The 26399-nt window shown below is 59.6% G+C and overlaps 2 protein-coding genes across 10 annotated transcripts in view; one reads left to right on the forward strand and one right to left on the reverse strand.

The window, feature by feature from the left end:
* The window catches only part of ANO7 (anoctamin 7), a 26403-nt gene extending 15019 nt beyond the window's left edge, over positions 1–11384 (forward strand). The window contains 9 exon segments of the mRNA XM_072960694.1: positions 410–509; positions 826–880; positions 2499–2596; positions 3688–3833; positions 5117–5531; positions 8459–8633; positions 8732–8782; positions 9174–9327; positions 9963–11384. Coding sequence (XP_072816795.1) covers positions 410–509; positions 826–880; positions 2499–2596; positions 3688–3833; positions 5117–5531; positions 8459–8633; positions 8732–8782; positions 9174–9327; positions 9963–10099 — 1331 coding nt within the window. The 3' untranslated portion in view covers positions 10100–11384.
* HDLBP (high density lipoprotein binding protein) overlaps positions 10988–26399 on the reverse strand; it is a 63636-nt gene continuing 48224 nt past the window's right edge. For all 9 annotated transcript variants that reach the window (XM_072962030.1, XM_006209153.4, XM_031675981.2 and 6 more), the window contains exons 15-28: positions 26075–26161; positions 25847–25978; positions 22687–22905; positions 20542–20763; positions 20235–20453; positions 19513–19651; positions 17916–18067; positions 17210–17314; positions 16952–17086; positions 15749–15892; positions 13965–14150; positions 13542–13658; positions 13333–13461; positions 10988–13233 (exon numbers count right to left, since the gene is read on the reverse strand). In XM_072962030.1, coding sequence (XP_072818131.1) covers positions 13147–13233; positions 13333–13461; positions 13542–13658; positions 13965–14150; positions 15749–15892; positions 16952–17086; positions 17210–17314; positions 17916–18067; positions 19513–19651; positions 20235–20453; positions 20542–20763; positions 22687–22905; positions 25847–25978; positions 26075–26161 — 2073 coding nt within the window. In that variant the 3' untranslated portion in view covers positions 10988–13146. The remainder of the gene's footprint in view (positions 13234–13332; positions 13462–13541; positions 13659–13964; positions 14151–15748; positions 15893–16951; positions 17087–17209; positions 17315–17915; positions 18068–19512; positions 19652–20234; positions 20454–20541; positions 20764–22686; positions 22906–25846; positions 25979–26074; positions 26162–26399) is intronic.

Raw genomic sequence — 26399 nt, forward strand, 5'->3', positions numbered from 1 at the left:
AGTGCTGCTCTGAACATTGGGGTGCAGGTGTCATCCTGAAGTAGATTTCCTTCTGGATACAAGCCCAGGAGCGGGATTCCTGGGTCATATGGTAAGTCTGTTCCTAGTCTTTTGAGGAATCTCCATACGGTTTTCCACAGTGGCTGCACCAAACTGCATTCCCACCAGCAGTGTAGGAGGGTTCCCCTTTCTCCACAGCCTCTCCAGCATTTGTCATTTTTGGATTTTTGAATGACGGCCATTCTGACTGGTGTGAGGTGATACCTCATTGTAGTTTTGATTTGCATTTCTCTGATAATTAGTGATATTGAGCATTTTTTCTTGAAAGAATTTCTTTAGAATATCCGGACCTTTTCCCCATCTCTGCATGGGTGAGGTGGTCTTACGACGGGATCCCGCTGTGCCACAGAGATGCATCGGACCCAGACCAAGTTCGAGGACGCCTTCCCCCTCAAGGTGTTCATCAACTCCTGCTCCTGGCCCATCTGCATCGCCTTCTGCAAGGGCAGGTCAGCGCCCTGGGCCCCGCCCTCGGAGCGACCCGCCCTGCCCCGCCCCAAGCTACATCCCGCCCCGCCCCTCCACGACCTATCCGGCCACGCCCCCACACCTCAGCCACGCCCTACCCGCGCGACCCGCCTTGGCCACGCCCCTACGCCGCCGGGCCACCTCCCCCCACCTGTCTCCGCCCACCCCAGGCCCCGCCCCGCTTCGCGCTTCGCCAGGTGGTCTCCGGGTGGCCGCGGGAGCACAGGTGCGGCGGGCGCGGCCCGACGTCAGGCGGGGCTGGTCACGCGCTGCCTCTGGACCTTGATTCTCCCCCAGGTTCGTGGGCTATCCGGGCAACGGCCACATCCTGCTTGGGGTCCGCAACCAGGCGGTGAGCCCGCGGAGACCGGCCCTAGCCGCTGACGGCCCTTCCTGCCCCCTAGGACCGCCACGCCGGCCTCCTCGCACGGCTTCTGCCCCCTCGCAGCCGTCCACAAAACACTCACAATCCGCGTGTCCCTAGAGGCTCCCGATTCCCACCTGAGCGGAGCTCCAGTCATCGGGGTGGACCGTGAGGCAATGCCGCTGCCGCGAACTCGGCTGGCACACTGCGTGCAGGGGCTGGCGGCCCTTCCGGGGCTCAGCGTCTCCCGGGCTGGCCCCCTCCACCCCCGCCAGCACAGCAGGCTCCCTTGCGTGGCCCAGCAGCTCTGAGAGCCAGGTGTGAGCCTGCTTTTTCAGGAAGCAGAAGCTGCTTCTGTGCAGAACGAAGCATCACTGTGTGTGGGGTGCCCCCAAAGCTGACCCCAACAGACTGGAGTGCGCATAATTGGTGGGGGTGTCACCCCGGGAAGCATGCAAACGGAGGAGGATGGCAGGAGGAGGTGCACCTGCGAGTACTTAAGTGCGGGGCCGCTGTTGAGGACGTGTGGGCTCAACCCTGCGCAGACTCTCTGAGACACTATAGAAAACCCCCCAGATTGTCCCGGTTCATCTGGTTCCTCACTGGCGGAGGGCCAGGCTCGCCCTGAGGCAGCATGAGTGGCTGTGTCTGGAATAGTCCACAAGTGGCCTCTGGGCTTGGCCAAGGGGACACAGGTGGGGGTCCAACAGCTCCTGCTGAGCACCTCACCTCAAAGACCCTCTTCTTTTTGATGAAGAAGGAGGGAGAACAGCAACCTCCCATGGGTCTGGGTTGTGACCCAGCCTGACAGCTGCCTGCAGAGTAGCTGCCCCCAAGGGACACTCTCCATTTTCCCACAAGAGGGGAGGGGCTTTCTAGGGACAGGGCAGATGGGACCACAACTCAGGGCCATGACTGCACACGATGCACATCAGTCCAGCAGCCTTCAGTTATCAGTGGGAAAAGTTCCCAACTCAAAGTGGCTTAAGCAAAAATGAGTTTCATTGGCTCCCGTATTGGAAATACAGGGCCCTGTGGACTCAGGTACGGCTAGATCCAGGTGTTTAAACAATGTTGCGCTGCTTTCCCCAGCATTGGCTGTGCTCTCGGGCAGGTTCTCCTCACCTGGTAGGGAAGACATCCTGCAGTGTGGGCTGACATCCCAATAGCAGTGGATGACACCCTTTAGCTTGGTACCCCCTTGCAAGGCATGCTGCCCCACGAGCTCCCCCTGAAAGCCCAGGCCCATCCCTCACTGGCTCGACCAAGTCACTGTTGAGGCCTGCATCTTGGGTCCTCTCTTGAGCCAGAGGCTAGGCTTGACCCGTTGGTTCCCAAAAAGAACCCAGGGTGCCATACGATAGTGCCTCTGGTCACTCCCATGCACAGCCTGCCAGTTGGTCCTGGGGAAGGCTTGGGGAGGGGGCTTGAGTGAGATAGGGAAGAGGGAGGAAGGCGGGAGGGTTTCGGCCATCCTCAAGGTGCCTGTTGCATGTCTGAAAAGGCGATGAGGGCATGGTGGGGGCCACCTTTGAGGCCTAGAGACAGCTGGGTGGACATGAGGTTGGTCCCTCCCACAAGCTAATCTGAGGCCCTGATGCTGCAGTGTGTAGCTGGAGGCTGCCTCATTGAGTTGGCACAGGAACTCCTGGTCATCACAGTGGGCAAGCAGATCATCAACAACGTGCAGGAGATTCTTGTTCCGTGAATCACCCACCCCACCCCACTCTGGGAAGCATCCAGGGACTGTGGGACCCGGGAGTGTCTGGGGCAGCAGCCCCAGTCCAGCCCCAGCTGGGAGAAGAGGTTGGACAGAAGGAAGGTCTGGCCCCTCGTGGACCTCAGCGACTCATGTGCAATGTAGGGGAGGCTCTGCCCCAGCCACCTGCCCCGCAGGATCTATGATGCCCCCACACTACAGAGTTGCTGCAGACACTTACTGAGTTCTCTCGCCCCGGGGATAACTTTGGAGGGGAGGAAGCCTGGGTTCCTGGGCCCTGTCCCATCCATGCCAGTCCATCCTGTCTGCAGCCTGCTGTGGATGGACCATCGAGTTTTTTGGCCCCAGCACAACACTAGAGGGAGGAGCAAGGGGAGGCCCCTGGTTTCACCTGCCCTAACAGAAATACCCAGACCACTGGGGTCCCAACTCCCCAGTGCCACCCACTGGCACCACTGTGGCCCCAGTCAAGGCAACTAGGACCCTGTCCTAGGCCAGAGCCTTCAATGGCCTGCCCAGGCGTGGTTTCTTATCTGGCCGGAGGCTGGATGCCCTCCACCATCTCTCTCCACACCTGATCTCCCGTGATGGCAGCTCCTTGGCGACTCCCCGGGGGAACCTCAGACGGTAGCTGTGGGACCTTGGCCAAGCCATGTGCCCTCACTGGGCATGGCCCTGACTCTCAGAGCAGGTGGTGTTGGGAAGCTGAGTTCAGGATTCCAAAGTGCAGGGTGTCGCTGGACGAGCGGCAGCATGGGGAAGCAATACCATGAGCCCCACTGTCCTCATCTACTCCCTTCCTCCCTCCCTCCCAAGCTTGACGCAGCTCTTGACACCTCTTTGCAGTTTCCAGGAGGGATCAGTTGTCCCCAGATCTCCTGTGAGTGAGGCAGACTTTCCTGAGGGCACTGCAGGGTTGCTGGGGGAGGTGATGCCCCAGAGGGCCGAAGCGTCGCCCCTCGCTCTGCCTGCCCAGTGGCCCCAGGCCCTCCTCCTCCTGGTGCCCTTTACTTGCAGGGTGCCCAGGACCTGACTTGTTAGAACGGGGGCATTTCCCTGGGTGCTCTGTCTCCAGGAAGCTAGAGGACTGGTGGCAGAAATTCTGGCTCCGCTCCAAGAAGAGGAGGGTGGGGGCTTCCATGGTGGCTGGCCAGGTGCCCTGGGAGGCGGACTACAAACTTCTACCCTGCGAGGACCTGTTTGACGAATATCTAGGGATGGGTAGGCGCCCTAGTGGTGGCGGCAGCCGTGGCTATCACCGTGGGTGGGAGGGGCAGCCACACACCCGAAAGGCTTTCAGCCTCAGCATTCCTGTCTTCATCTACCTTGAAGCATGATTGTAGGGGTGAGCATGACAGAGGTTCCCTGGTGGAGTAAGGCCCACAAAGATCAGGAAAGGAGTTGAGGAGGCCAGAGTGGGGAGTGCTCAAGAAAGGTTGGCTGAGGGCAGGAAGGGGCAGCACCCTGGGCACAAGGGTTTGGAAAAAGACCTGGGGCCAGTTGATGGGGCTTTCTTGCAGTGGCCTTAATCTCCCCTACCCAGGAAAGCCTGGGCCAGAGCCTCCTGTAGGGAGTGAGAAGTGGGGTGCTCAGGCCCTGGGGGCTAAGGAACCCCGAGAGGCAAGGCTACACCTGGGAGGCGATAGGCCTGGGGAGCTGATATTCTCTAGACAGTTTCTCGATGCCCACACTCTTGGCTGACCCTCAGCACGTGTTCTTGCCAGGTAGGGGCTGTTCCCCACATGGGGCAATTGCACTTTTTGAGGGCAGGGTCTGTGCCCAGTGTAGACACCAGTCCCTGCAGCCAGGGTCTTACTCTTCGATAACAGAGGAGAAAGAATGCTGGCACACTCTTAATCTGAAGGGCTGCACCTAAGCCAATGCATTGCTCTGAGCTCCCTGGCAGCCAAAGCAAAAAGGGTGACAGTAGCTGCATTGTTCTATGGATGACAGGGGGCAGAAGAGTTCACAAGGGAGACACACGCTTTTCCATGATAACGTGCATAGGGTGGACCTTGTGTCTCCACTCCATTGGACAACAGGCAATGGGACCTGATGTTTTCCTTAGGAATTTTACGTCCTTTCAAGGAGCCATTTCCTAAAATCAGCCCTAATGTCGGAAGCAGGTTCTGTTGTCGCTCCTGCCAGGAGCCCACAGGGTGGGCCAAGCACCGGAGAGGACAGTTACATAAGGAGGCTGAATGTCCAGCCAGAAACGCATCCAGCTCTGTGAGAGCAGTCAGGGGAGGCTTCCTGAGGGAAGGGGCCCTGCAGCTGAGTCTGCAGGAGTGACCAGAGGCTGGGACCCTGCTGATGGGCAGGGGTGCTCCCAAGGGCTCCCGGAAAAGCGATGTCAGGGTTTACGGCGGGCACTGTTGGCCATCGGTTGCAGGCGCGGGTGGCCCTTACCACCAGCTGAAACCGGGCGGGCAGGAGTCATGGTTCGCGGGCCGCGGCCGGCGGAGGGTCCTGGCGGTGGGTGACACTGTTCGCGTCCGCCGCAGCGCTGCAGCTCGGCTTCATCACCATCTTCGTGGCCGCCCGCCCGCTCGCGCCGCTCTTCGCTCCGCTCAACAACTGGGTGGACGCGCTCAGGTTCGTCTGCGAGCGCCGGCGTCTGGGTTCACGTCCTGGCGGGCGTCACGCACCTGGCGGTCACCGGCAACGTGAGCGCGCTGGGGCGGGGTCCGGCGACGGGGCGGGGCCCGGCGACTGCGCGGGGTCGGGCGGGGAGGGGCGCTGGCCCGCCGACCGCCCAGGCCTCCCTGCCGGCCTTGTTGTGCGACTTCCCGCCGCGCGCCCCCTCCGGCCGGACCAGCGCCCGCGCCCTGCGCCGCTGCGTCGGGTTCACGCTGGCGCGCGCCCGGCCGCCCTCGCGGCCGCGCACACGCCGCGTGCAGGGGAGGCGGGCGGGGCGCGGCCCGGGGACGCGAGGAGCCGCGGGAGGGCGGGGCGGGGCCCGGGGGGGAGGGCGGGGCAGGGCGGGGCAGGGCGGGGCCCGGGGGGGAGGGCGGGGCCCGGGGGGGAGGGCGGGGCGGGGGCACAGCCTGCGGGGCCCGCGCCCCTTTCCCGCCTCGGGGACCCCGCCGTGCGGGGACCCCGGGGACCGCGGTGGTGCGGGTAGGGGCCGTGAGTACCAGCCCCGTTCTTTTCATGGGTCCAGGCTTCTTTCCTTTTCCTGTTTCTTTCCGAGTCAGTTCTGGTACTTACTTCTCGCAGAAGACTGTTTCAAATGAGCTTTAGGGCGCAGTGACACAAACGTGCGCGTCATGCTCTCACGATTTTCTTAGGCTCTCCTGTTCTTGTAGCTGTGGCCCTACTTTCTTTCCAGATAGTTTCTATCCTTTCTTTCCTCTTAAAAAGCAATTTTCTGGAGTTGACTCATTTGTTTTCAGACTTTCTTGGGCTTTAATAAACAAATTTTTGTCTATACATTTATTTGAATGTACTGCTTAAAACCTCCGTTCCACTTAATACTTCTTTCCTTTACTTCTGAAATATTTCATCACTCCAATTGTGATTTGCCTATTTATCCATTAATTATTTAGAAGACTAAGTTCTCAAACAGGTGGAGTTTCTCCTTTTTGCTACTTAAAACACCATTAATGTAGGAATCTTTATATCTGACCTTAATGACATTTCAGCTATAAATCCTTACCTTTCTGATTGGCTCTGAGATCATTTTTATATCAAATTTCCACTTCTAGATCATTCTTGGTAAATTGTATCCTTGTTTTGACTCATCCGTGTCCTCTAGTTTTAAAATATTTGTGATTTACATTGTATTTTTTTTTACCCTAGAGAACAGTTATTTACCATCAGAATAATTAATCTATGATAGTCATGAAAATGTTAGTGTTTAATTCCTGGTGTTACATGAGTCACTGAAGAATGAATCATTAAAAGATTTTCAACTTGGAAAACACTGATATGCTACCAAAAAAAATCATTGACTTTGGTCTGAATTACTTGGGGGGAGAGGGGGGAGTTGATGTGATGTAAGTCTCTCATTCGATGAGTCTTCCTTTATGATCTGGTCACAATAGACTTTTGCATGTTTCAGGTGAGCTTAGGATCTTTATTGATTTTGGAGCAAGGTTCTACACATATCCACTACGTCAGCCTTCTTAATTTTAACTTTACTATTAGAAAAACACACCAAAACATTTTCAGCCATTTGTGAATCCCAACTCTTTGGTATATTTTATTAACGTCTGTGGCTACACTAGCTTCTTAGGCATTGCTGTCCCTCTGGGTTCGTTTTTCTTCTTTCTGAAGTTGATCCTTTAGTAGCTCTTACAGGAATGTTGTGGCTGGTGAACTCACATGTATGTTCGTTTTTACATGTCTGAAAATATTTCCATCTTTGTTCTCCAAGTAGCAGGTATGAAATTCTGGGTTAAGGGATATTTTCCCTAGGCTCCTTCTAAATATTACTCTTTTGTGACCTGGCTTTTCTTGCCAGAGGCATTTGTAGCATTTAAGTTTTTTCTCATTTCCTTTGATCCGCATCACCAACAGATTCGGTTCTTTTCAGAAGTTTCTCGCTGAGACTCAATGTGCTGTTGCTCTGGAGTGATTTCTTCTTTTGTTCTAGAAACAACTCATTTTATTCCTTCAAACATGCTTCTCCACACTCCCTTCCAGCCTCCCTTCCAGAAGTCCCTGTCTGCTGGGGCCTCCTCATGTCTCCACCTGTCTGGAGTGCTTTTGCCTTTTGATCTCTGTGACCCTCTGTGCATGCAGGGCGACTTCATGACTGTCCCCGGCTCCCATGGTGCTCTGCTGTGTCTAGTTAGCCACTTAAAGTTTACCCTGCTTGCTGAGGAGTTTTTCTCAATGATGGTATTTTTTATTTTCAAGATTTTTTGTTTTTTTCTTTTCTTGCAAACTTGGTCCCGGTAATGCTCTCCAAGGAGTGCAACGTGTAAGTATATGGCACAAAATGGAACGTCACACCTTCCTGCAACACGGACAGCAGCAAAGCCCAATGTCACGCTGTGACAGTTGGGCAGCTCCCTGGGCGGGCGGGTGGGCAGTGTCTGGCAGAGTGGCCGCTGGTCCCGTGAAGGCACACTTTCATGGTTTAAGTGGGTTGACATTACCTGTTGGAGCACGGACTTATGGGACTGTCACACCTACCAGATAATGAGGCGTTTGCCACTGTGGGGCTCAGTTACAGTCCAGCCCATCTACCTGTTTGAAACCCCAACAAGGTAAAGCTGAAGGTGCTGTCAGAGCAGCCTGTTTGGGAACATTGTCCACTTCACACACCCTCAGTGGTGAGCCAGGCCCAGAATCTCAGGACGGGTGAGGGAGGCGGCGAGGAAGCTGAGAGGCGCATCTGGCGCCCGGAGCCCCACGTCCCCTGCAGGTGCCAGGCTTCCAGGGAGGATGCGGGACACCGCTCCCCAGCCGTCTGCCTGGCCTTCGTCATCGTGTGTGAGGTACCGAGGCACCTCTCAGCTCTTCCGCCGATGTCCCCCACTGGCGCTCTTGGCCTCAGCGCGGTGGTCCCCACGCCCACAGTGCTTTGCCTGACCTCGCCGTGTGGTGTGTGGGGGTCGGCATGACCAAGGGCGCGGGGCCCAGTGCTGACCGTTCTGCCACCTGGGTCAGCTCACAGTTCTTTGCATGTTCATTTCCCTGCTGGCCTCTGTCGCCCACTGTGTGGACATCAGAATGCTCTGGGCACTGCAGAGCGTCCCACTGGAGCTGGGGTGGTCTCTGGCCAGTCTCTGGCCATGGCCTCTGCCTCTCCCAGGAGTTTCCTTTTCTGCACTGATGCTTGCTGTCCAGCTCAGCCCACACCTGGGGAGCAGGTGCCCACCCCTGGCCCCATGAAGGCCACTCAGGCACTTGTTTTGCCCAGGGGTGGGGGTGCCCTCTCCCACCACTCACACCAGCCCTGCTCCCGCCAGCCGGGTCCTCGACCTTGTGGTCCCCGACATCCCTGAGTCTGTGGAGATCGAGGTGAAATGGGAGTGCTGCTTGGCCGAGCAGGCGCTGGCCGGGAATGAGGTGAGTGCCGACCCCAGCCTGGCGCCCTGCTGCCGTCCCGAGGGAGTGAGGAGTCCGTCCAACCACTCTCCTCCTCCTCTGCCCTTTCCTGGAAACAGGCTCTTTTTGGACCAGACGGAGGCGAAGTGGACCAGCCCTCAGGCTCAGAGGTGAGTCTGGGCCCACAAGCCTAGGCTGCCAGGAGCCAGCCAGCAGGGCCTCCCCAGCACCCTCCCTCCAAGGTCACAGGGTTCATCGGAGACCCGCAGCTGAGGGGCCTGCAGCCAAGCCCAGCTGGGGGCAGAGGGATGGGGAGCGGTCCGAGGCTCACCCGCGGAGAGGCCACAGCCCAGTCCCTGGCCCTCTGGCCCAGAGTTGCCAGGCCCTTGGCCGCCTCAGGCCTCTGCTCCTGTGCCCTGTCCCAGGTCCTGTGGGAGTCCCCCAGGCCAGCTGACTACAGCAGCACCACCTGAGGGCTGGGGCACACCGTGCCCAGGGGGGCCAGGGGTATCCCGCACCCGCGGCTTGTCGGGTAGCTGCCCTGTGCCGTCCCCACTCCAGTCTCCTGACTCAACGCAGGGTGGAATGGCTCCACACCTGAGACGCTGCCTCCGTCACCCACCGCCCTCTGCCGGCTCCCTGCCCCTCATCCCTGACTGGACCCCGACTGCCTCCCGGTTTACACGGCCCCTCGACGAGGCTTGTTTCCAGTCAGGTCAGTGGACGTGGGCCCTGCCCTCCCCCCGGCGCTCCCTGCACCTGCTCTCCCTCAAGTGGCAGTGTCCCCTCTGAGGCAGCCCCGCCCTCCTGCCCTGCCACGCCCTCTGCGTGCCTGTCCCAGCCCCATCTCCCGCCCAGGCCCTTCGATTCTCTCTTCTTGACCCCAGCCATCTTTCCCTTCCCTTCGGGCCACTGTCCCCAGCCTCTGGGCGTGCCTCTGCCTCTTCCTGTGCCATCACCGGGCTCCCCCCACCAGGCCTCACAGCACGAGCACCCGTGTGGGGCTGGTCTGGCAGGAGACAGCTTTATGCTGACGGTGAACACTTGGAGGAAAAGACATTCCTATAATGCTCGGGGTTTCCACGTGGTTGTTTTCAAAACTGGGGGCGTAACCGTGCCTGCAGCCTGTCCTCGTCCGCTGACCGGCTTCACGGCCTCCTTCCGCCCTGACCTTCTGTTGGGTCGGTTCACACCGTGCTTCCCGACTCAGCGGCCTGTTCCCTTCCTCGACTGCTGGGAGCCCCGCTGGCACACACGCCCAGAAATCCACTCTGCTGGCCCCCGACTCCCTTGCGGGACCTCCTCAGTGTGGACAGCGGGGTCAAAAAGGCTTTGACACATATGGCCCAGTTTCTCCCCAGAATCGCCAGGCAACACCTTGGAGCAGCGTCCTCGCTGACACGGTACCGTTCTTTAAAGACCCGCCGCTCTCGTCCCGGCGGCACCCAGCGCCCTCCACGCAGCTTCCTGACAGGCAGGGAGGCTGAGGCTGCGTTTGGGGCCCCGGCGTTTTCTGGACCTGCTTGGAGAGGAGCCGGCCTGTGGTCTGTGGATGGTGGGCGGCAGGCGCTGTGCCCACGCCAGGCCCTCGGGCTCCTCTCCCAGCTGCTTCATTCTTGCTGCTGTCTTCCACTTTATAATTTCAAAGTAAATTTACTGAAACACAAGAAAACGCTCTTTATGCTCAGGCTTTTGTGAACTGAACACTGATTTAACTGGCGTTCAAATGAAGACATGGCCCAGGACGCGATGCCTGGCGGGTCCCTACCCACAGCGCTCCTCTCCGCCTCCAGTAGGCACCACCTTGGCCTTGGAAGGTTGGGACACTGGAACCCACAGGCCTGATCTCTTCCCTGGGACCCCATGACCACGGGCCCCCCTACAGCATCCTGCACAGACGGACTGTCCTGGCTGCCGCGCCGGGCTCCCCGAGTGAGGACGACAAGTGACCCATTCTGCCCGGCTCTTAGGGATAACGCTACCATCAGACTCTCATCCACACTGCCGGGTGCCCCCCCCAGGGTGCATGTCTAGGGGTGGAATTACTGGGTCACTGGGCCAACTATCTGGCTGTAACACAGTGGGGACAAGTGAGGCCAGGGCACCAAGGAGACTGCCCCCGCCCCTGATGGTGACAGGAGCCCACGGACAGGCAGGCAGCCTCACCGTGCCCACCACCGGCCTCCCAGCGTCGTGGCTCCTTCGGGGGCAGCAGACACCGGGCTGAGACGCACGTGCCAGCTGGGAGAGCTGCACCAAAGACTAGAACCACCTGTGGACATCCAGCTGCCACTCGAGAGCGCGGTGAAGACACCCTGGTGTCACAAGACCGAGGACACGCGCGCGGCGTCTTAAAAGGAATCCAGCACAGTATATCTGGTTTCAGGTTTTATTTTAGAATTTATAAAATTCCAGTGTCATCCATAGTCATGAGCGTTTACACATGTTTGCATATAATCTCCAAATTCCAAGTTAAGGCCAAGGGACGGATTGTAGCTGTGGACACACACGATGTGGAAGACGCTGGACAAGGAGGGGATGGACACACACGCCCCACTCCCGCCAGGGCTCTCTCTGCAGCATCAGAGGCGCAGGGCACAGGCCCGGGCACAGTCATCATGTAACCTTTAACAACAACCAAAGACAGAGCAAGCGAGACCCCAAACAATTCAGGGAAGGGGAGTTTGCATCTATGACTTTCTGTAACAAATGCACATGTGCAAAAATCTGTTGTGAGAATTAAAAACTGACCTTCAGGGAAGGGCAAGGCTAGATGTTGCAGGATTTTGTAGACAAGACAAAGGGTAGGTCTGGGTGGAAACCGGAGGGAGCCAGGGAGGGGGAGGAAGCAAGCCGGCCGACAGGAGCGGCTCCTCAACTCAAGCAGGCGGGAAAGAGGAGCGGCCCCTTCCCTGCGAGGTGCCTGACGGACGGGTCCCTGAGAAAGGCCTTTCCTTCTCCCTCGCCGTTCCCATCAGCTCGGCCTAATTTAGGGTCACCCGGCCCACTGCACTCAAGCAAACGTTCCTTCTGTCCTACCCCAGTTTTCACACTCACACCCGGGCACATTCAAGACTGCTCGAGCTAATGGGGCCTGCAGAGGCGGCTGAGCTAGGCTGGGCTGAGTGAGCGGTGCCTGGTCTGCGCAGGAATTTGAGTCAAAAGGTCACCAAGCTTGAGTTATTAAATTGAGTGAAAACCTGAGGGGGTAGGGAGAGGGGGAAGGTGGTCAAAGCAGAAGTGACTCCCCAGGGCTCGAGCTGGCTTCTTTAGGGACTCTGGCAGGTTAACAGGGACAACTCGAGAGTGACCCAAGTCACCTCCCTGAGGGCAGGAACCAGCAGCCCAGGACAAGGGCTAGTCCTCAGTTCTCACTCAAAACGACACACAGGGGCCTCTGTGCTGCCTGGGCCCCACCTTTCTGTCTCCAGAGGGGCCCAGCCAAGCCGGCTGGGGCACCCTGACTCGCCAAGCCTGGGGACCGACACCCACCTGAGAAAGAAGAGCCTCCCCACAGCGACAGCCTCTCTCCACCCCAGACCAGGACGCCTGACTCTCCGGCCAACTGCCACAGGCCTGTGCACGGCCTCCAAGGCTGCGTCCAAGGACAGCCTGGGGCTGGGCCCTGCAGGGGAGGGCGGGTGCAGCCTCGAGCCCAGGAGCCCAGGCACACACGGCTTGCAGCCCCAGGGACACAGCAGGCACGGACCACTGGAGAAGCCCGGGCCAAGAGGCCGAGTGCTGGGGGCGTACCCCCCAAGCACGAGACGAGCCCACGCTGGCTCTGAGGTAGGAAGAAGGCAGCTCAACGCATGGCGTCCGGGGGAGCAGGTGCCAGGGCGCTGAAGGCAGTGTGTGCAGACGAGAGCCCCACTGGCCACTCCTCCCTGCCCCGCGCTTCTCGGGTGGGGCCCCAACGCCACGGCAGCCACAGCGTACCTCAAGTGGTGCATGGCCGGGCGGAGCCCCAACATGGGCAGAGCCAGGGCCGCCCGAGACCTGCCACCCTTCTGCCCTGGCTCCATGCGGCTCTCCACTGCACCCCCCTCGGGGGCTGGGTGCTTGGGCCCTGGCAGCTGGAAGGAGGACCTGGATGGCAGGCGGGGGAAGAAGGGGGTGGGAAAGGAAGAGGGCAAACGTTTTGGCTTTTATAAAGTCAAGGAAATTTATTTCCTGAGGTCATGACACAGGAAGCAGACTCAGCACAGTGTGGCGCGCTCCTCATGGAGGCCGGGGCCTCCGACATGCTGGGTGGGCCAGGGGCTTACTGTGAGACGTCCCGTGACCTCGTTTAGTGTTCACGACTGCATAGAGCCGCCCCGGAGCAAAGGTTGTGGGCAGGTCCTGGGCCACGCTGGGTGCTGGCCAGCCTGGGAACCCGCCACACGCAGCGCGGGCGCCGGCTTCGCTGTGAGACCTCGGGGAAGGGGGGCGTCGGCAATTTACGGAGGGTCCAGCCGCTGGGTCTGATCGAGACAAACCACTGTGTGGTGGGCTGGGGTCAGCAGGCTGGGGAGCGGCTGCTTTCTGATCATTATCGTTTGGGGCCCCAAGGGAGGGTCTTGGGGGCCACCTGAGCCCCAAAGCTGGGAAACTCCTCCGAGCTGCTCATGTCGGGAGCCTGTGGGGAGAAGGCACAGCTTCAGTGAGGGCCGCCCATGCTCATCCTGGTGCTGGCGGCCCGGCACGCACACGTGGGGCGGGGGCAGAGCCGGCTCACCTTCTCGCCGCTGCTGGCTGTCCAGGGAGCATCCCGCACCACAAAGCCCCTGGACGGTGCCTTGGATTCCTCATGGGCTGGGGGCTTCATGTACAGCTGCAGTGCCTCGCTGTCCACCACGTCGGCCAGCTGGGGGTACAGGGGAGGGTCAGTGTGTGGCAGCAGGGATGCGAGCCCCCAGCATGGGCCTCCGCCCACCCATGACTCACGTATTCCTCTTCCAGGTTGAGGATGTGGTCGATCGCCTCCTCCACGTTTTCTGGGAGCCCCGTCACGGTGACACAGTTGGGGTCAGGGGCCCCACTCTGTGGGAAGCGAATGTCCACCTGGAAGGGGCATGCAGTGGCTGAGGTGGCTCCGAGAGCCCGCCCAGGGGCTCTGGACCAAAGGGTCACCCTGGTACAAACAGCTGTGACTCACATGACCCCACTGCCTTAGGAACGGGCCCCTGAGCCTCAAGATACCTCCCCAGTCCGACCCCCGAGGGTGGTCGGGAGCCCAGGCAGGAAGGCTCGAGACCTGTGGTGGTCCTGGGGCTCCCTCCACTGGCCCTCATGGAAGGAGATGCCTCAATGGTGTGGGAAGCCCGGCCCTGCCCCCCGCCACATCCCTCTGGCCAGGCTGGAACGCACCTTGAATTCATCCATGATCTTGCGGATGGCTTTGCCCCGGGCACCAATGATGCGGGCGTGGACACGGTGGTCTAGTGGGACGTCCTCAGAAACCATCTGTTCGAGTTCGCCCACGATCTTCAGTATCGCGTCCCGAGCGGCTTCGGTGTTCTTTTCGTATCCTGTGATGGTAATTTGGTCCTGGGGCTGAGAAAGGAAAAGCGGGTCAGAAGAGGCAGTGCCCCAGGGACCCCTGACCTCGAGCACCGACTGGAGGGGCTGGCTGGCCAAGGACTGAGTGAGGCAGGCCCCACCGACGGGGGAAAGCCCAGCCTGCTCAGGAGAGAAGGGAGGTGTGCGAGCACACCAGGTGACCGATTCATGACGACAGGTAAACGACGTCCCTCAGCTGCTGCCCCTCCCAGCTCCACCACAGAGAGCCGCAGGAAGGGGAGGAGCCCGGCCACAGGTGAGACGAGACAGGCAGGCGATGGCGCAGGGAAGGGCCCTCCGCTGGAAACAGACCCGGAGAGAAGGGGCCAGACTCTGCGGCCGGCGCTCCACACCCACCGGGGCTCCCAGCTCAGCACCGCCCCCCTCAAATGAACAGGTGAGAGTGGAGCAGACAGGTAGTCCGAGACACAGAGAAGAAAACCTGGAAACAAAGCACAGCCTGAAGCCACACTCCTCAGGACAGGAAGACACACTACACCCATGCAGGAAGACGAGAACATGGTGCAGAAAGACCAGAGGGCAAATGCGCACGCCTGGAGACAAAGCAGGGACGCAAGGGCTTGCCCCAGGGGAGACGAGAGAGACTCTAGGACACACCAGGGCAGCACCAGGTGCCTCCTGTCCCGATGGAGCAAATGCAGACAGTGGGAGCCCAGCCCCGCAGAGCCCAGAAGCCTCCACAGCTGATGAGCCCATCGCCCACCAAATACACAGCAGCCACGGAACAGACTCACAGGAGAAAGCTGTGCGTGCAGAACACATGACCCCGCGACCCCGCGAGCAACGGAAACATCCAGACGCCAAATAACGACTTAAGAAACTGACGACTGTGTGGAAGAACTGAGGGAAGTAAAAGGCAGAGAAAACGAGGCGTGTGAGAGAACTGAGTTCTCAAGATCAAGATACTCAAAAGAGTTTAAAAACCTAGCAGCATAAACGCCCTTAGAGACACAGAGCCAGTAAAAGGCACTGCACGGAAACCGCCTGGGGAGGCTCGGCATGAGGGGCAGAGCGTCAGACCCCAGAAGTAAGAGGCCGGGGAGGGCAGGAGGCGTGGCAGGCAGGAGGGGCCTGCTGGCCAGAGGGCTCTGGGGAGCTGCTGCTGGCGCGGTGCTGCGGACCGAGGACTGCAGGAGACCCAGGCAGAGCCAGGGGGCGGAAAGGGCCAGAGAGGACGTGCAGCGGCGTGGGACGGGCCAGCAGGCGGTGCCCAGGGAGCAGGCTGCCTTCTGAGTGCAGAGGGCGGAGGGCGCACCTCTGCAGGGCTGCTCTGGTGGACGCAACTGCACAAGAAGGACCCCGCCGAACCCCAAGAGTGACCAGGAGGGCGCAGGCGAAACGCCCCACGTCCACACGGTGACACGACTCTGTCAGGGAAAGCCCAGGCAGCTGGCATGGACCAAGATGGGCCCAAACCCCCAGCCACGATCAGACCCTCAGATCGGCTGCTCTGAACTCTGCACTTTCACTGCCACTCTGGTCACCGTGCCCAGGTCACGACAGAGGTCAACGAGAGGCCCCCTGCCCCTGACATGCTTCAGCCACGGGGCCAACCCGGTGGCCACCCTTACCTGGCTCCCGTCTTCCTTGTCAGGAAACTGGATGTTCACGTCGTGCTCCAAGCGGATCTGCGTGATCACTGCCCCCTTTCTCCCGATGATTTTGGGGTGGTATTTGGGGTCTACAATGACGCTCAGCTTAAAACTCCTTAAAGCCTACAGATGAAACAAGTGGGAGTGAGGCCAAGGGGAGGGCACTGCGGCCTTGACCTCCACCATCAGGCGCATCCACACGCCCCCGGCTCCATCCCAATCCTGGAAGGCGTCCGCCGTCGCCTCAGCAACAAGAGCGAGACACGGCGTGCCTGCTGGCCTCCGGGCCCTCCACCGCCCACCAGTGACGGGAACCCGAGCCCACTCCGTGACCACCAGCACAAACACCCCTCAGGAAAGGACCTGAAGAGGCAAGCTACACGCTGGCATCCCCCGGGCGGGGCAGCACACTGTAGGGTGGGCCCCAGGCTCTGCTTTCCCCACTAAGTCGTGAAACAGGGACCTGACGGGTAAGCACAGGAGTCCTGGGTCTCCCACAGCAGAGGCACGAGAACAGGCCAAACCCCCAAACCCCAAAGGGGACAAGTGCAGAGGGATGCCCACGGCCAGAGGCTCAGGCGGCGACCTGAGCGGAGAGCAGACCCGAAGCCTGTGCCAAGGCTGAGCCAACGGGGACTGGACTCACGAGGGCCACGCCGCCCCATCGCCAACCCCAGGAAGGTTCCCCTCAGCGAGGAGGCCGTCACCCCCATGTGACTGGTAACGGTGCTTCAAGTTTCCAGGACACCTGGCCAGGCAAGCATCACCCACGTGAGCCCCCCCACGCCAGCTCTGCAGAGGGGCAAGGCACCTTTCCACGCGGAGGCAACTGCGGGGAGACCGCAGAGGATGACGGGGAGCCTGCCCAGCCGCACTCCCACGTTGGGGGTCTTTCTCAGCTTTAACAGCCCCCAAGCCTCCCCATTCTCCTTTCCCGTGAGGAAGCAGGTGCCAAAATGTCATGTTTACTAAGCGACGACTAATCCACGTGGAAGCCCAACCGTGCGCCTGTCATGCAGAGAGGAGAGCGCCACACCCCAACACTGCTTCTGAGAGAGGCCCCCAGTGCCCGGGACGCGGGCTGCTCCGCACGCCCCCGGCTCTTCCTCCAGCCCCTGACGTCTCAGCAGCCCCGGCGGCTCTGGAGGGTGACGACAGCTGAGAGCCACGCCCGGCACCCACCCGGTCCTCCTGCTCCGCCTGCAGCTCCTTCACGCGCTCCAGCAGCCCCGCCTTAGCCCGGTCCAAGTGTGCAGCAAGGCCTGTGATGGCGATGATGTCGGACTGCAGCTCTGGGGCCGGGACGTGTATGTTCACCTGCATGGAGACAGGCGCCTGATGCACACGGTGTCACGTGGCACGGACAAGCGCAGGCTCAGGACAAGGTGGGTGGGCCGTGCAGCCCGCCCTGGTCCCGGGAGGGGCCTGTGGGACCCGTACCTCGAACTCATCCATCATCTTGCGGATCCCGCTGCCCTTCTGCCCGATGATGTACCGGTGCAGGTCAAAGGGCACCTCCACCTCAATGGTGACTGGCACCAGCGCCTGCAGGGAGAGGCTGGGCTTAGGTCTGGGAGTGGGCTTGGCGGCGGGCCTCCACGGAGCTTTGGGGAGAGCCCTGGAAGAACGTCAGCGTGATCTCCAGAGCCTTCCGCGCGGCTCCCCCCAGACCTCCGACTCGACAGGGAACACGGGAAAAGGACGTGGACCCAGCTTCCAGGTCGGTGCTGGCAAAGCAGACGTTCAGACCCCGAGCCTGTGGCCCCGGGTGCAGCAGGCCCCGCACAGAAGCAAAGCAGCCCAGCTCACGGGAAATGGCATCTGGGCCCTCGGAGGAGGAGAGCGGGAACCAGGGACGCAGGCCCGGCCCGGCCCACCTCCAGCCTCAGCCACGCCCATCACCCCTGCCACCTGCTCTCCCCACAGCTCCCTCCAGACGTGACCCTGACGGTCTCCCACTCGCCTCTCCATCCACTACGCTGGAGCGGCATTTGGGACAGAGCTGCAGACAGGCCCAGCTGTCCCCGCGTCACAGAGGAGCTGAGACCGCCGGCCCGGCACCGCCTGCAGTGCAAGCCCAGGGCCCAGGGCTAAAGGGACACAGCCCATATCGGCCCCCAGGAGGCTGGGGAGGGTCTGAGCACACCTCAAGGGCTTCCTTGGCGGCCTCGCACTTTTCCTTCCGGCCGGAGATGACGATGATGTCGCACCTCCTGGGAGAGCCGGGCTCCTCCTTGGTGTCCCTCCCGTCCCCGGCATCCTCGCCGTTCTCGTGGACCGCTGGCTCCGCGCTGTGCACTAGGGAGAGAGGGCTGCTCGATCTGAAGACACTGACACCCCACCCAGCTTCACCTGCCGTCAAGCGCCCACGAAACGCTGGGCGGTGGGGGTAGGGCAGTCAGGAGGTTGTGGTCTAGGCCCAGCGAGCTGACCAGACCCACCTCCGTGCCTTCAGAACGGAGTCAACTGCCTCCGGCCGGCGGGAAGAACAGAGAGAGCAGGGCCCGCGCGTCCAGACAGAGGGAGACGCGGGCCTGAGAATGACCTGGGAGGATGAGGGAGAGCTGGCAGCAGCGGGGGGCTCTGCCAGGAAGAGGCCGGCTCCCAGAGCCCCAGGACATGACACGGGACGTGGAAACCGGCTGGTGGCCCACACGGGGGACGAGTGCCCCAAATAAACATAACGCTATTTGTGGAGCAAGACACAATCCAGGCGTCCACATGGTATCAACAAACGAGCGAACGTACAGACACACAGCTGCCTACAGAAGTCACGGTCCAGGACCGACTGGGGAGCGGGGGGCTCGGGAGGACGCTGCTAAGACCAGCAAGATCTGAATGTTGGCAGTGCGCTCGATGGCAGTGCTGCGTAACACTGGGCCTTCTGTCCCGATGAACGCGCCGTCATCCCAAGTGACAAAAGGGAGTGTCCTGATTCTCAGGCAGAAGCCGCTACAGGCCTAGGTCTGGAAGTTACGCTGGAGCGACTCAAGACATGGTGCGGGCAGGCGTGCGTGTAAAGGGGCGGGTGGGCGAGGAAGCAGAACTGGTGAACTGGGGTACCTTCACGCTATTCTGCATTTTTCTTAACATGAAATTATATCAAAATTAAAAAAATACTCAGATGTGAAACAAACATAACAGGTGTGATTTAACTACTTGTCCCCTCAAAACAGCCTGCGTCCTCAGGAAAACGAGCATTAGTGGCCATGACAAGCCACACAAAAGACAGAGGAACGATCGCAGGGTCACCTCCCCGCCCGGTCCCTGGGGGCACAAGCACAACCCAGTGACAAGCAGGACCCCTGGAGCTGAAGGGCCCTCCTGGAAGGGCAACCAGCCACTCAGGCGGTGCCCTCACAGAGGACACGGCCGGGAAAAGAGGGTGCTGCTGTGGACGGAGCCGACACGGCCCATCACACGGCGGGCACTCGGGGGCTGGGAGAAGCAGTGGGACTGCAAGTACCCAAGAAGGTGGCTGCTGGCGCCGTGCTCTGCCCAGCCTGTGACCAGCCTCTGAAAACTTCTAGAACACCTGAAAGGCACCTCATCACCCTGGAGCAACTGCCACCGCCTGCCTCTGAGAGACCTCTGGACACCCCAGGACAGTGGGCCGTGTCCAAGCAGCACACCCGCACTGGGGCGTCACCAGGACCCTGACCGCCACCCGCCACACTTCTCCCCAGGTTGGGGCCATCCACGCCTCCCCTTCCCACTCGGCAGAGCTCACCGCAGGGACCCACCTGGGTTCTCCTCTCTGTCTGGGAATTTAATCTGAACGTTATAGTCCCGAGTAATCTGCTGGATTTTGGAACCTTTGGGGCCCATGATAGACCGGTGGAATTTCTGGGGAATGGCGCATTCTATGGTCACCTGGGCTTCCTGGGGCAGACACGGCGATAAGGGAAAAAAAAGGCAAAGGTTATCCGCTGAGAGTCAAGTCACATGCTCACCATCTTCATCTCAGCCTTCTACAGCCACGGCCCAGTGTGTCACAGCCCCTGCCCCTTCTGTGTGAATCCAGAGCTGGGGTACAGATGGCAGGCCCAAGGGGAGGCCTCCTTCTGAAACGCCTCCCAGCAAGACTGAGAAAGCACAGAACCCGTGGATGCTCGCTACCACCCAGAACCTGCCCACAGCAACAGCAGTTTCTCTGCACACAAAGGAGGCCCTCCCTGCCACACAGCAGGTGGCCCGTCACGCGCCGCCCTTGAAGGGGCCGCATGAGCTGGGACGGGCGGGAGGGAAGTGGGCTCCTGGCAGGGACTCCCACCCCATGTGGAAGGCGGCCGCACAGGCTGAGGAGGAAGACAGAACCAAAGCCTCCAGAACCTGACCTGAGTCTATCTCGGGGCCACATGGGCCTGGCAGCCAGCCCACGGGGTGTGGAGGAAGCAGGCACACACCCACACTGCCCGCGTGGCCGTCAGGGCCGAGAGCCCGCCCAAGCTTCCCAGGCTCCTACCAGGTCCTCGATGATCTCCTGAATGCGTTTCTTGGCCGCCTCCACGCAGTCCTTGGCACCTTTGAGGGTGACTCTGTCGCTCTGCGTGCCGGAGCGTGGGAAGCTCACCATCACCCCACCATACTCCTCCGCGATCTCCCGCAGGACCTGGCCTCTCCGGATGACAAAGTGGCGGTGGTGCTTGGGGTCCACCAGCATATAGTCTTCAACCACATTGTCCTGCAGTGTTCAGAAGGGGCGTGAATGAGCCCCGCCGGCCGGGACTCCCAGGCCACCCGGGGACCCGCTCCCTGCCACCAGGCCTCACCAGGTTCTGGATCAGGGCCTCCAGCTCCCTCTGGGCCTCCCTTACAGCATCCTCCTTCCCTACGATGGTGATGAGGTCCTGGTCCTTGTCCTCGGCCGCTGGGAAGATGACGCGGGCACCGGTGCTGTCTCGCACCCTGCGGATCTTGCCACCCCCTTTGCCGATGAGGAATTTGTGGTACTCTGGCTTGGCGCGGATGTCAACGGTGAAACTCTTAGTTTGCTGCGGGAACCAACCCCACACACTTATTGGCCAGACGCCACCTGCCTGGCCTCTGGGACTACGGTGTAGGGTGAGGTCTCCTTACACTGTCACCAACGTCCCCCAGACAGGGCTACTCAAACCTGACCAAGGCACACGACAGACACCCAGACAGTGCCCTCCCCACAACCAGAGGCACCGGGCAGATAACAGCCTGCGGACCTAGAGCCCCAGGCCTGCCGCTCCCCAGCGGTGACCAGACCGCTGCAAGCCACTGTCCACCTGTAGAGTGGACGCCTGAGTGCGGCCTAGGGGGCACCGGACAGCAGGAAGCCCACGCCACACTGGCCCCTCGCCCCGGCTCAGGCTCTCCCCTAGAGCTTCGGGTGACCCCTCACCACCAGTGAGCCCAGAGACACCCAAGCCAACAAAGGCCCTCGCCTGATGTGCGGAGACCAGGGCCCAGCAGAGACTCTGCACAGTGACCTCCCTGCCGACGCCTGCTCCTCTGGCAGACGGGCCTGAGAGTGTGGGACATGCCCCTCCAGGCTGACACGACCCCACACAGGGCCTTGTCCTCCTCTTGTCCTGAAACCCAACTCCCCAAAGTGCGAAAAAACACACAGGGAAGGAAAATCTGCCAGCATGCCCAATAGTAAACGACTGAATTTTGTCATCTTTAAATGCTGGTTTCACAAAACACCACTGAGAGCCTTCAACCCTGCAGACAGACATCACAAACAGCAGAGTTACTAAAAAGCTAACAAGTCAGGCAAGCCCAACGCAGCAGCGCGATGAAGGCTACCACATCAGAGTCGCGCAGAGCTCACCCCAGAGATGCCAGGCTGGTTAGACACCAAGTCAGCCTAATATTTACACCAAAGGAAGAAACCAGGTGATCATCTCAAAAGATCCAAGACCCATTCCTGACGAAGACTCGGCACACTCGGGACAGAGGGGCTCCCTCACCTTGACAAGGAGTGCCTGTGAGAGACCCACAGCTCGCGCCACGTGGTGGAGACTGAGGACTCCCCTGGAGGCCACCAGCAAGGCAAGGCTGGGCCCCCGCAATGCCAGACGCCACACAGGGGTGCAGACCAGAGAGAAAGAGACGCCGCCGTCCATTCACAGACGCTGTTCCACGTATAAAACTCCCAAGAATCCACCAAAAAAGCTACGGGAACCAAGACGTGACCTTCAGACCGGATGCGTAAATGAGGCCGACGCACAAGAACCGGATGTGCTCCTGCGTTCTGCAGCAGCTGGAAACGAAACGCATGAGGTGCTGCCAAGAGCACCACAAACAGACCCGGCATGTGGTGAACACAACGCCAGCACGCTCTCCAGGCTACGAGCTACAAACACCAGAGCAAAGTCCAAGACGCTGAGCCTGGGAAGACGTGCACGGAGGGCAGCACTGCTGGGGCGGCAGCCTCCCCAGTGTGAGCTTCAGAGTCCACACGACCTCAGCCAAAGTCCACACGCTGGTTCCAAAACGCACACAGGAAGGCCAGGAGCAGCCAGAGGGACCTCAGGAAGCATAAAGCCGAGGGGCCCCCCGCGGCGCCACTGCGACAGAGCGGAGCCCAGAGACGGACCGGCAGATGGTTTAAACAAGGGGGCAATGGTGACTGATTCGACGCAGAACCTTGGTGAGGGGAGGGAATAGTCGAAACATTTTTACTGTAGTGGTGGTCATGTGAATGCACGCCTGTCCAAACTCAGATTCATGATTCATAAATACATGAATCATACTTAACAGGCCAACAACCCCAAATAAAAGACCCAAGAGCAAACCTCCTGCTCTGCATATGGGGGCACCTGACCTGGAAAGGCCCTCCGGTGCTGGCAAGACCAGAGAAGAAAAGCTGCGCAGCCCCCCCCCCCCCAACCTGAGGTGCCCCGCAAAGAGGGCAGGTGGGAGCCCTCCCGGGGCGGGCTCACCTTCTCCTCCGCCAGGTGCAGGAGCTGTTTCCTGGCCTTCTCCACATCCGAGGAAGGGCCCCTGATGACCACTGTGTCGCTTCCCGAGCCTTCCACGGGGAAATGAATGTGGACCCCGCCGCACTCCTCCATGATGGAGCGGATCAGGCGGCCCTTTGTGCCGATGAGGGAGTTGTGCAGCTTGGCAGGGATGGAGACCTCCACCTCGGCTATGTTGGCCTGGAATCACACAACACGAGGGGGCGCGGTGTGTGTGTGCAGGAAAGGGCACACGTGGTGCAGGAGAGCCAGCTGTCCCACAGAGGACTCTCTCCAGTGCCGGCCGCAGAGACGGGTCTGAGATGCTCAGGACCAAGCCTCCCACGAGAGCCCCATGAGTAAGGACCTGGCTCCAGTCAAGGTGGAGCCACAGGGACTGGACTGGCCTCCCAGCCCAGAAGCTGCCTGGCCAAGTCCCCAGATCGGGGACATGACCTGGCTGTCCGGGAGAGCAGCCCCGAGCACTGGCGGCCACACTGATGCGCAGGAAGCTGCTGGGCGGGGAGTGCACACGGCAAGGCTGGGAGGGAGCAGGCACTGCAGCTCCCAGCCCACTGCCTGAGTTTATGGGATGTGGGATGCCGTGTCCGGGAGTCTGACCCCAGTGGCAGGAAATAACTGGCCCTGGATTAAGCACCTCTGTGTCCCACCTAACAGATCTTAAAAGCAAGTCCAAAAAGGAGCAAACTGTTTCAAAGTGACTTAATAAGGCTGATAGGTGTAGGAATACAAAAATATCCATCACCCACCAAAGTAAACTTCATTAACACCTGGCATCCAATAAAAACAAGCAAAGCAAAAAACCAGACATGCAACGAAATAGGAAAAACAACCCGTAATGAGGAATGAACAATGGAACACAACCCTGCAGCGACAGCAGGACAAGGCCACTGAGACGGGGGTTTTCACTGTGCTACACACGCCAAATGGCCAGAGGATAGGCTGAACACCACGGGTTCAGACTGACCCTCTGGAGGTGAGAACACCTGGAGAGAGAAGCACACGAGGTGTGACCGCAGACAGATTAGACACCACAGACAATCAGCGAGTTTAGAGAAACCGAGGAAGGGGACGCCCCGCTGCCCGGCACCAGGGAGCCCGAGCTTCTGAAACAGGACAGCCAACATGCCACGGAACAACGACCCAAGTATTTCCAGATCTGATGACAACTCTGAACTCATACATTCAAGAAGCGCAATGAACTCCAAACAAAGAAACACGAGTGAAGCTACCCTAAGACGTGCCGTGACCTGCCAGGAACGGGTGGCACAGGTGTAAACGAGCCAGAGGAAGGAGGACTAACTAGCCTGCGCAGGGGAACAAGGATGGCACCAGGGGTCTCATCAGAAACGTCAGACACGACACCGAAGCCAAATCTCCATTAGGAACGAGAAACCCATCAGCCTGCGGCTGGCGGGATGTGACATGGTGCAGCTACTTTGGAGACAAGACAGTCTGGCAGTTTCTTACAAAACCAAACAGTACGTTTACTGGAAGATCCATCTTACTACTAAGTGAAAGAAGCCAACCTGAACAGGCTACGCACGTCACGTGTCGTGGTCCCATTCCAACTATTTGACACTCTGGAAAAGGCAAACTATGGGGCCAGTGGAAAGATGCTAGTGGTTGTGGGCTGGGGGTGGGGGTGAGCAGACGGGCACACACAGTATTCATGCAGGCAGCGTACAGTCGCTTTTCCCAGTTATTTAAACCTCCTTTAAAAACTGGGTATTTAAACAAAACGGCTAACGATGCACGTGGGATTCATGAGCTCTGAGAGTAAAGGTAATGCGACCAAGCACGGGGGCGGGGCTGGCGGGGGAAGCCCCCCCAGCTTCCCACACTCCACTTCAAGTAGCGGGAGACCCAGAGGTGGGCTGCGCTGCACTGGCTGGCGATGAACACGCTGAGTCATACCCAACACAGCATAGGGGACAAAAGGAACGTGCAACTGCTCAAAAGGCAGAAGAAAACAAAGCAGGCGGGGCGACTGAAAACCAACAGCTAGCTGTGAGCTCTGAACCCACCACAGTGGAGCTGAACGGGCAGCAGTGCACTGCTGCACTGCAACACTGCTGCACTGCTGCACTGCGGCGGCACAGGGGCTGGGAGGGGGTGGATGGGAGGGTCTGGGAAGACGTGGTGAGGCTGCACCAGGCGAGCGCCGCCCGCCTGCCCACCGACGGTTAGGGCCTCGACCTGGCTTGGTAACTTTTTTTTTTAAAATTTTTTATTTATAATCATTTTACAATGTTGTGTCAAAGACTTAGTAACTTTTACTGCAACTTTTGAAAATGAAAAAATTATAATCACATCAAGTGTAATTATTGAGTGTATGTAACAAAACAAGGTACGTAACAGCATACAGACGTATCACCACTAAGGCAGCTGGATGTAAACGTCTCTGTTTAACAGGCACAGTCTCAGACTGAATACAACAGCAAGCTGCCTGGAAGAAACTCACTTTCACATGAGAAAAAGTAGGTCTTTTAACAGGGGGTCGCTTTGCAGAGACGCAAGTTACACGTGCCACGAGTGAGAAACACGACATCCCCTCAGTGAAAAGGCAACAGGAGTGCTCTGGGAACTACAGTAATAAGCTCAACAAGAGGCAAGAGAAACCCCCGAAGGAACAGGGTCTCCTCTGATGAGGCCAGAGCAGCAGTGACGCCGCGACAGCACGGAGGAGCAACCGGAGGGCGGGCGAGGAGCGGACCCACACCGCGCTGCGCGGGGAGAGGGGCTGGCAGGGCCGGTGAGGCGGAGGGAGGTGCTGGAAGGGAACAAGATGGACACGTGCACTGTTGCCTGCAGTGGTGACTCAGTGACGTACACACATGCCGAAACTTAAACTGCACATTTACACACGTGCCGTTTCCTGCCTGTTAATTTCTTTTAAAACTGGAAACAGAAATTGAACGTGATGATTTCCAAGCACTCGAGTCAAACCAGAGCTGGGGTGCACTGGAAAGTATTGGCAGGGACCGCGGCAGGAGCCTGCAGCGGGCCAGCTCTGCCGGGAGGAGCCGTGGGAAGCGACCCTGTGAGGCTGCTGGCCCACCCCCGGGACGCCAGGCGGCCCGTGAGCGCCGTCCCGCCGTATCCCGCTGCGTCCCGTTACCAGGTCTTTCTGGATGGACAGGATGCGGCTGCGGGCGGCCTCGCAGTTGGCTCGCTTGCCCGTGATGATGATGGTCTCTGAGTTGCTGTTTTCTGCTGGAAGGTCAATCTTGGTGTTGCTCTCTTCCCGAATCTACAAGGAGAGAGGGCACCATGAGAAGTGAGAGCAGCACGGGGCTCCGGGGCCGCGTGGGAAGAGCCAAGACCCAGGATGCAGCCGGGGGCTCACCTTTTTAATGTTTGCACCTCCTTTCCCAATGATGTTCTTGTGAAACTGTTTGAAGATCGGAACCGAAATTGAATAGCTATTTTCCACCTTAAAAACAAGAGAGACAGCACCATGAGCTGTCACGCCAGACAGGGAAGCGTCCCTGTCCCTGAAGGCGGGGTGCAGGGACAGGGCTCCACGCTCGGGCAGCACAGGCACAATCCTGCTTCTCCCACAAGCAAGGATGGGGAGGTAACCTATCCGACGACTAACTAACCTGCCACAGGCCACTGACGCCAAGCCCCTCCTGACAGGCGGCGTGCAACAGCCCCGCGCTCCCTCGGAC

The sequence above is a fragment of the Vicugna pacos genome, chromosome 5 (assembly GCF_048564905.1).
Source record: "Vicugna pacos chromosome 5, VicPac4, whole genome shotgun sequence".
Lineage (NCBI taxonomy): Eukaryota > Metazoa > Chordata > Mammalia > Artiodactyla > Camelidae > Vicugna > Vicugna pacos.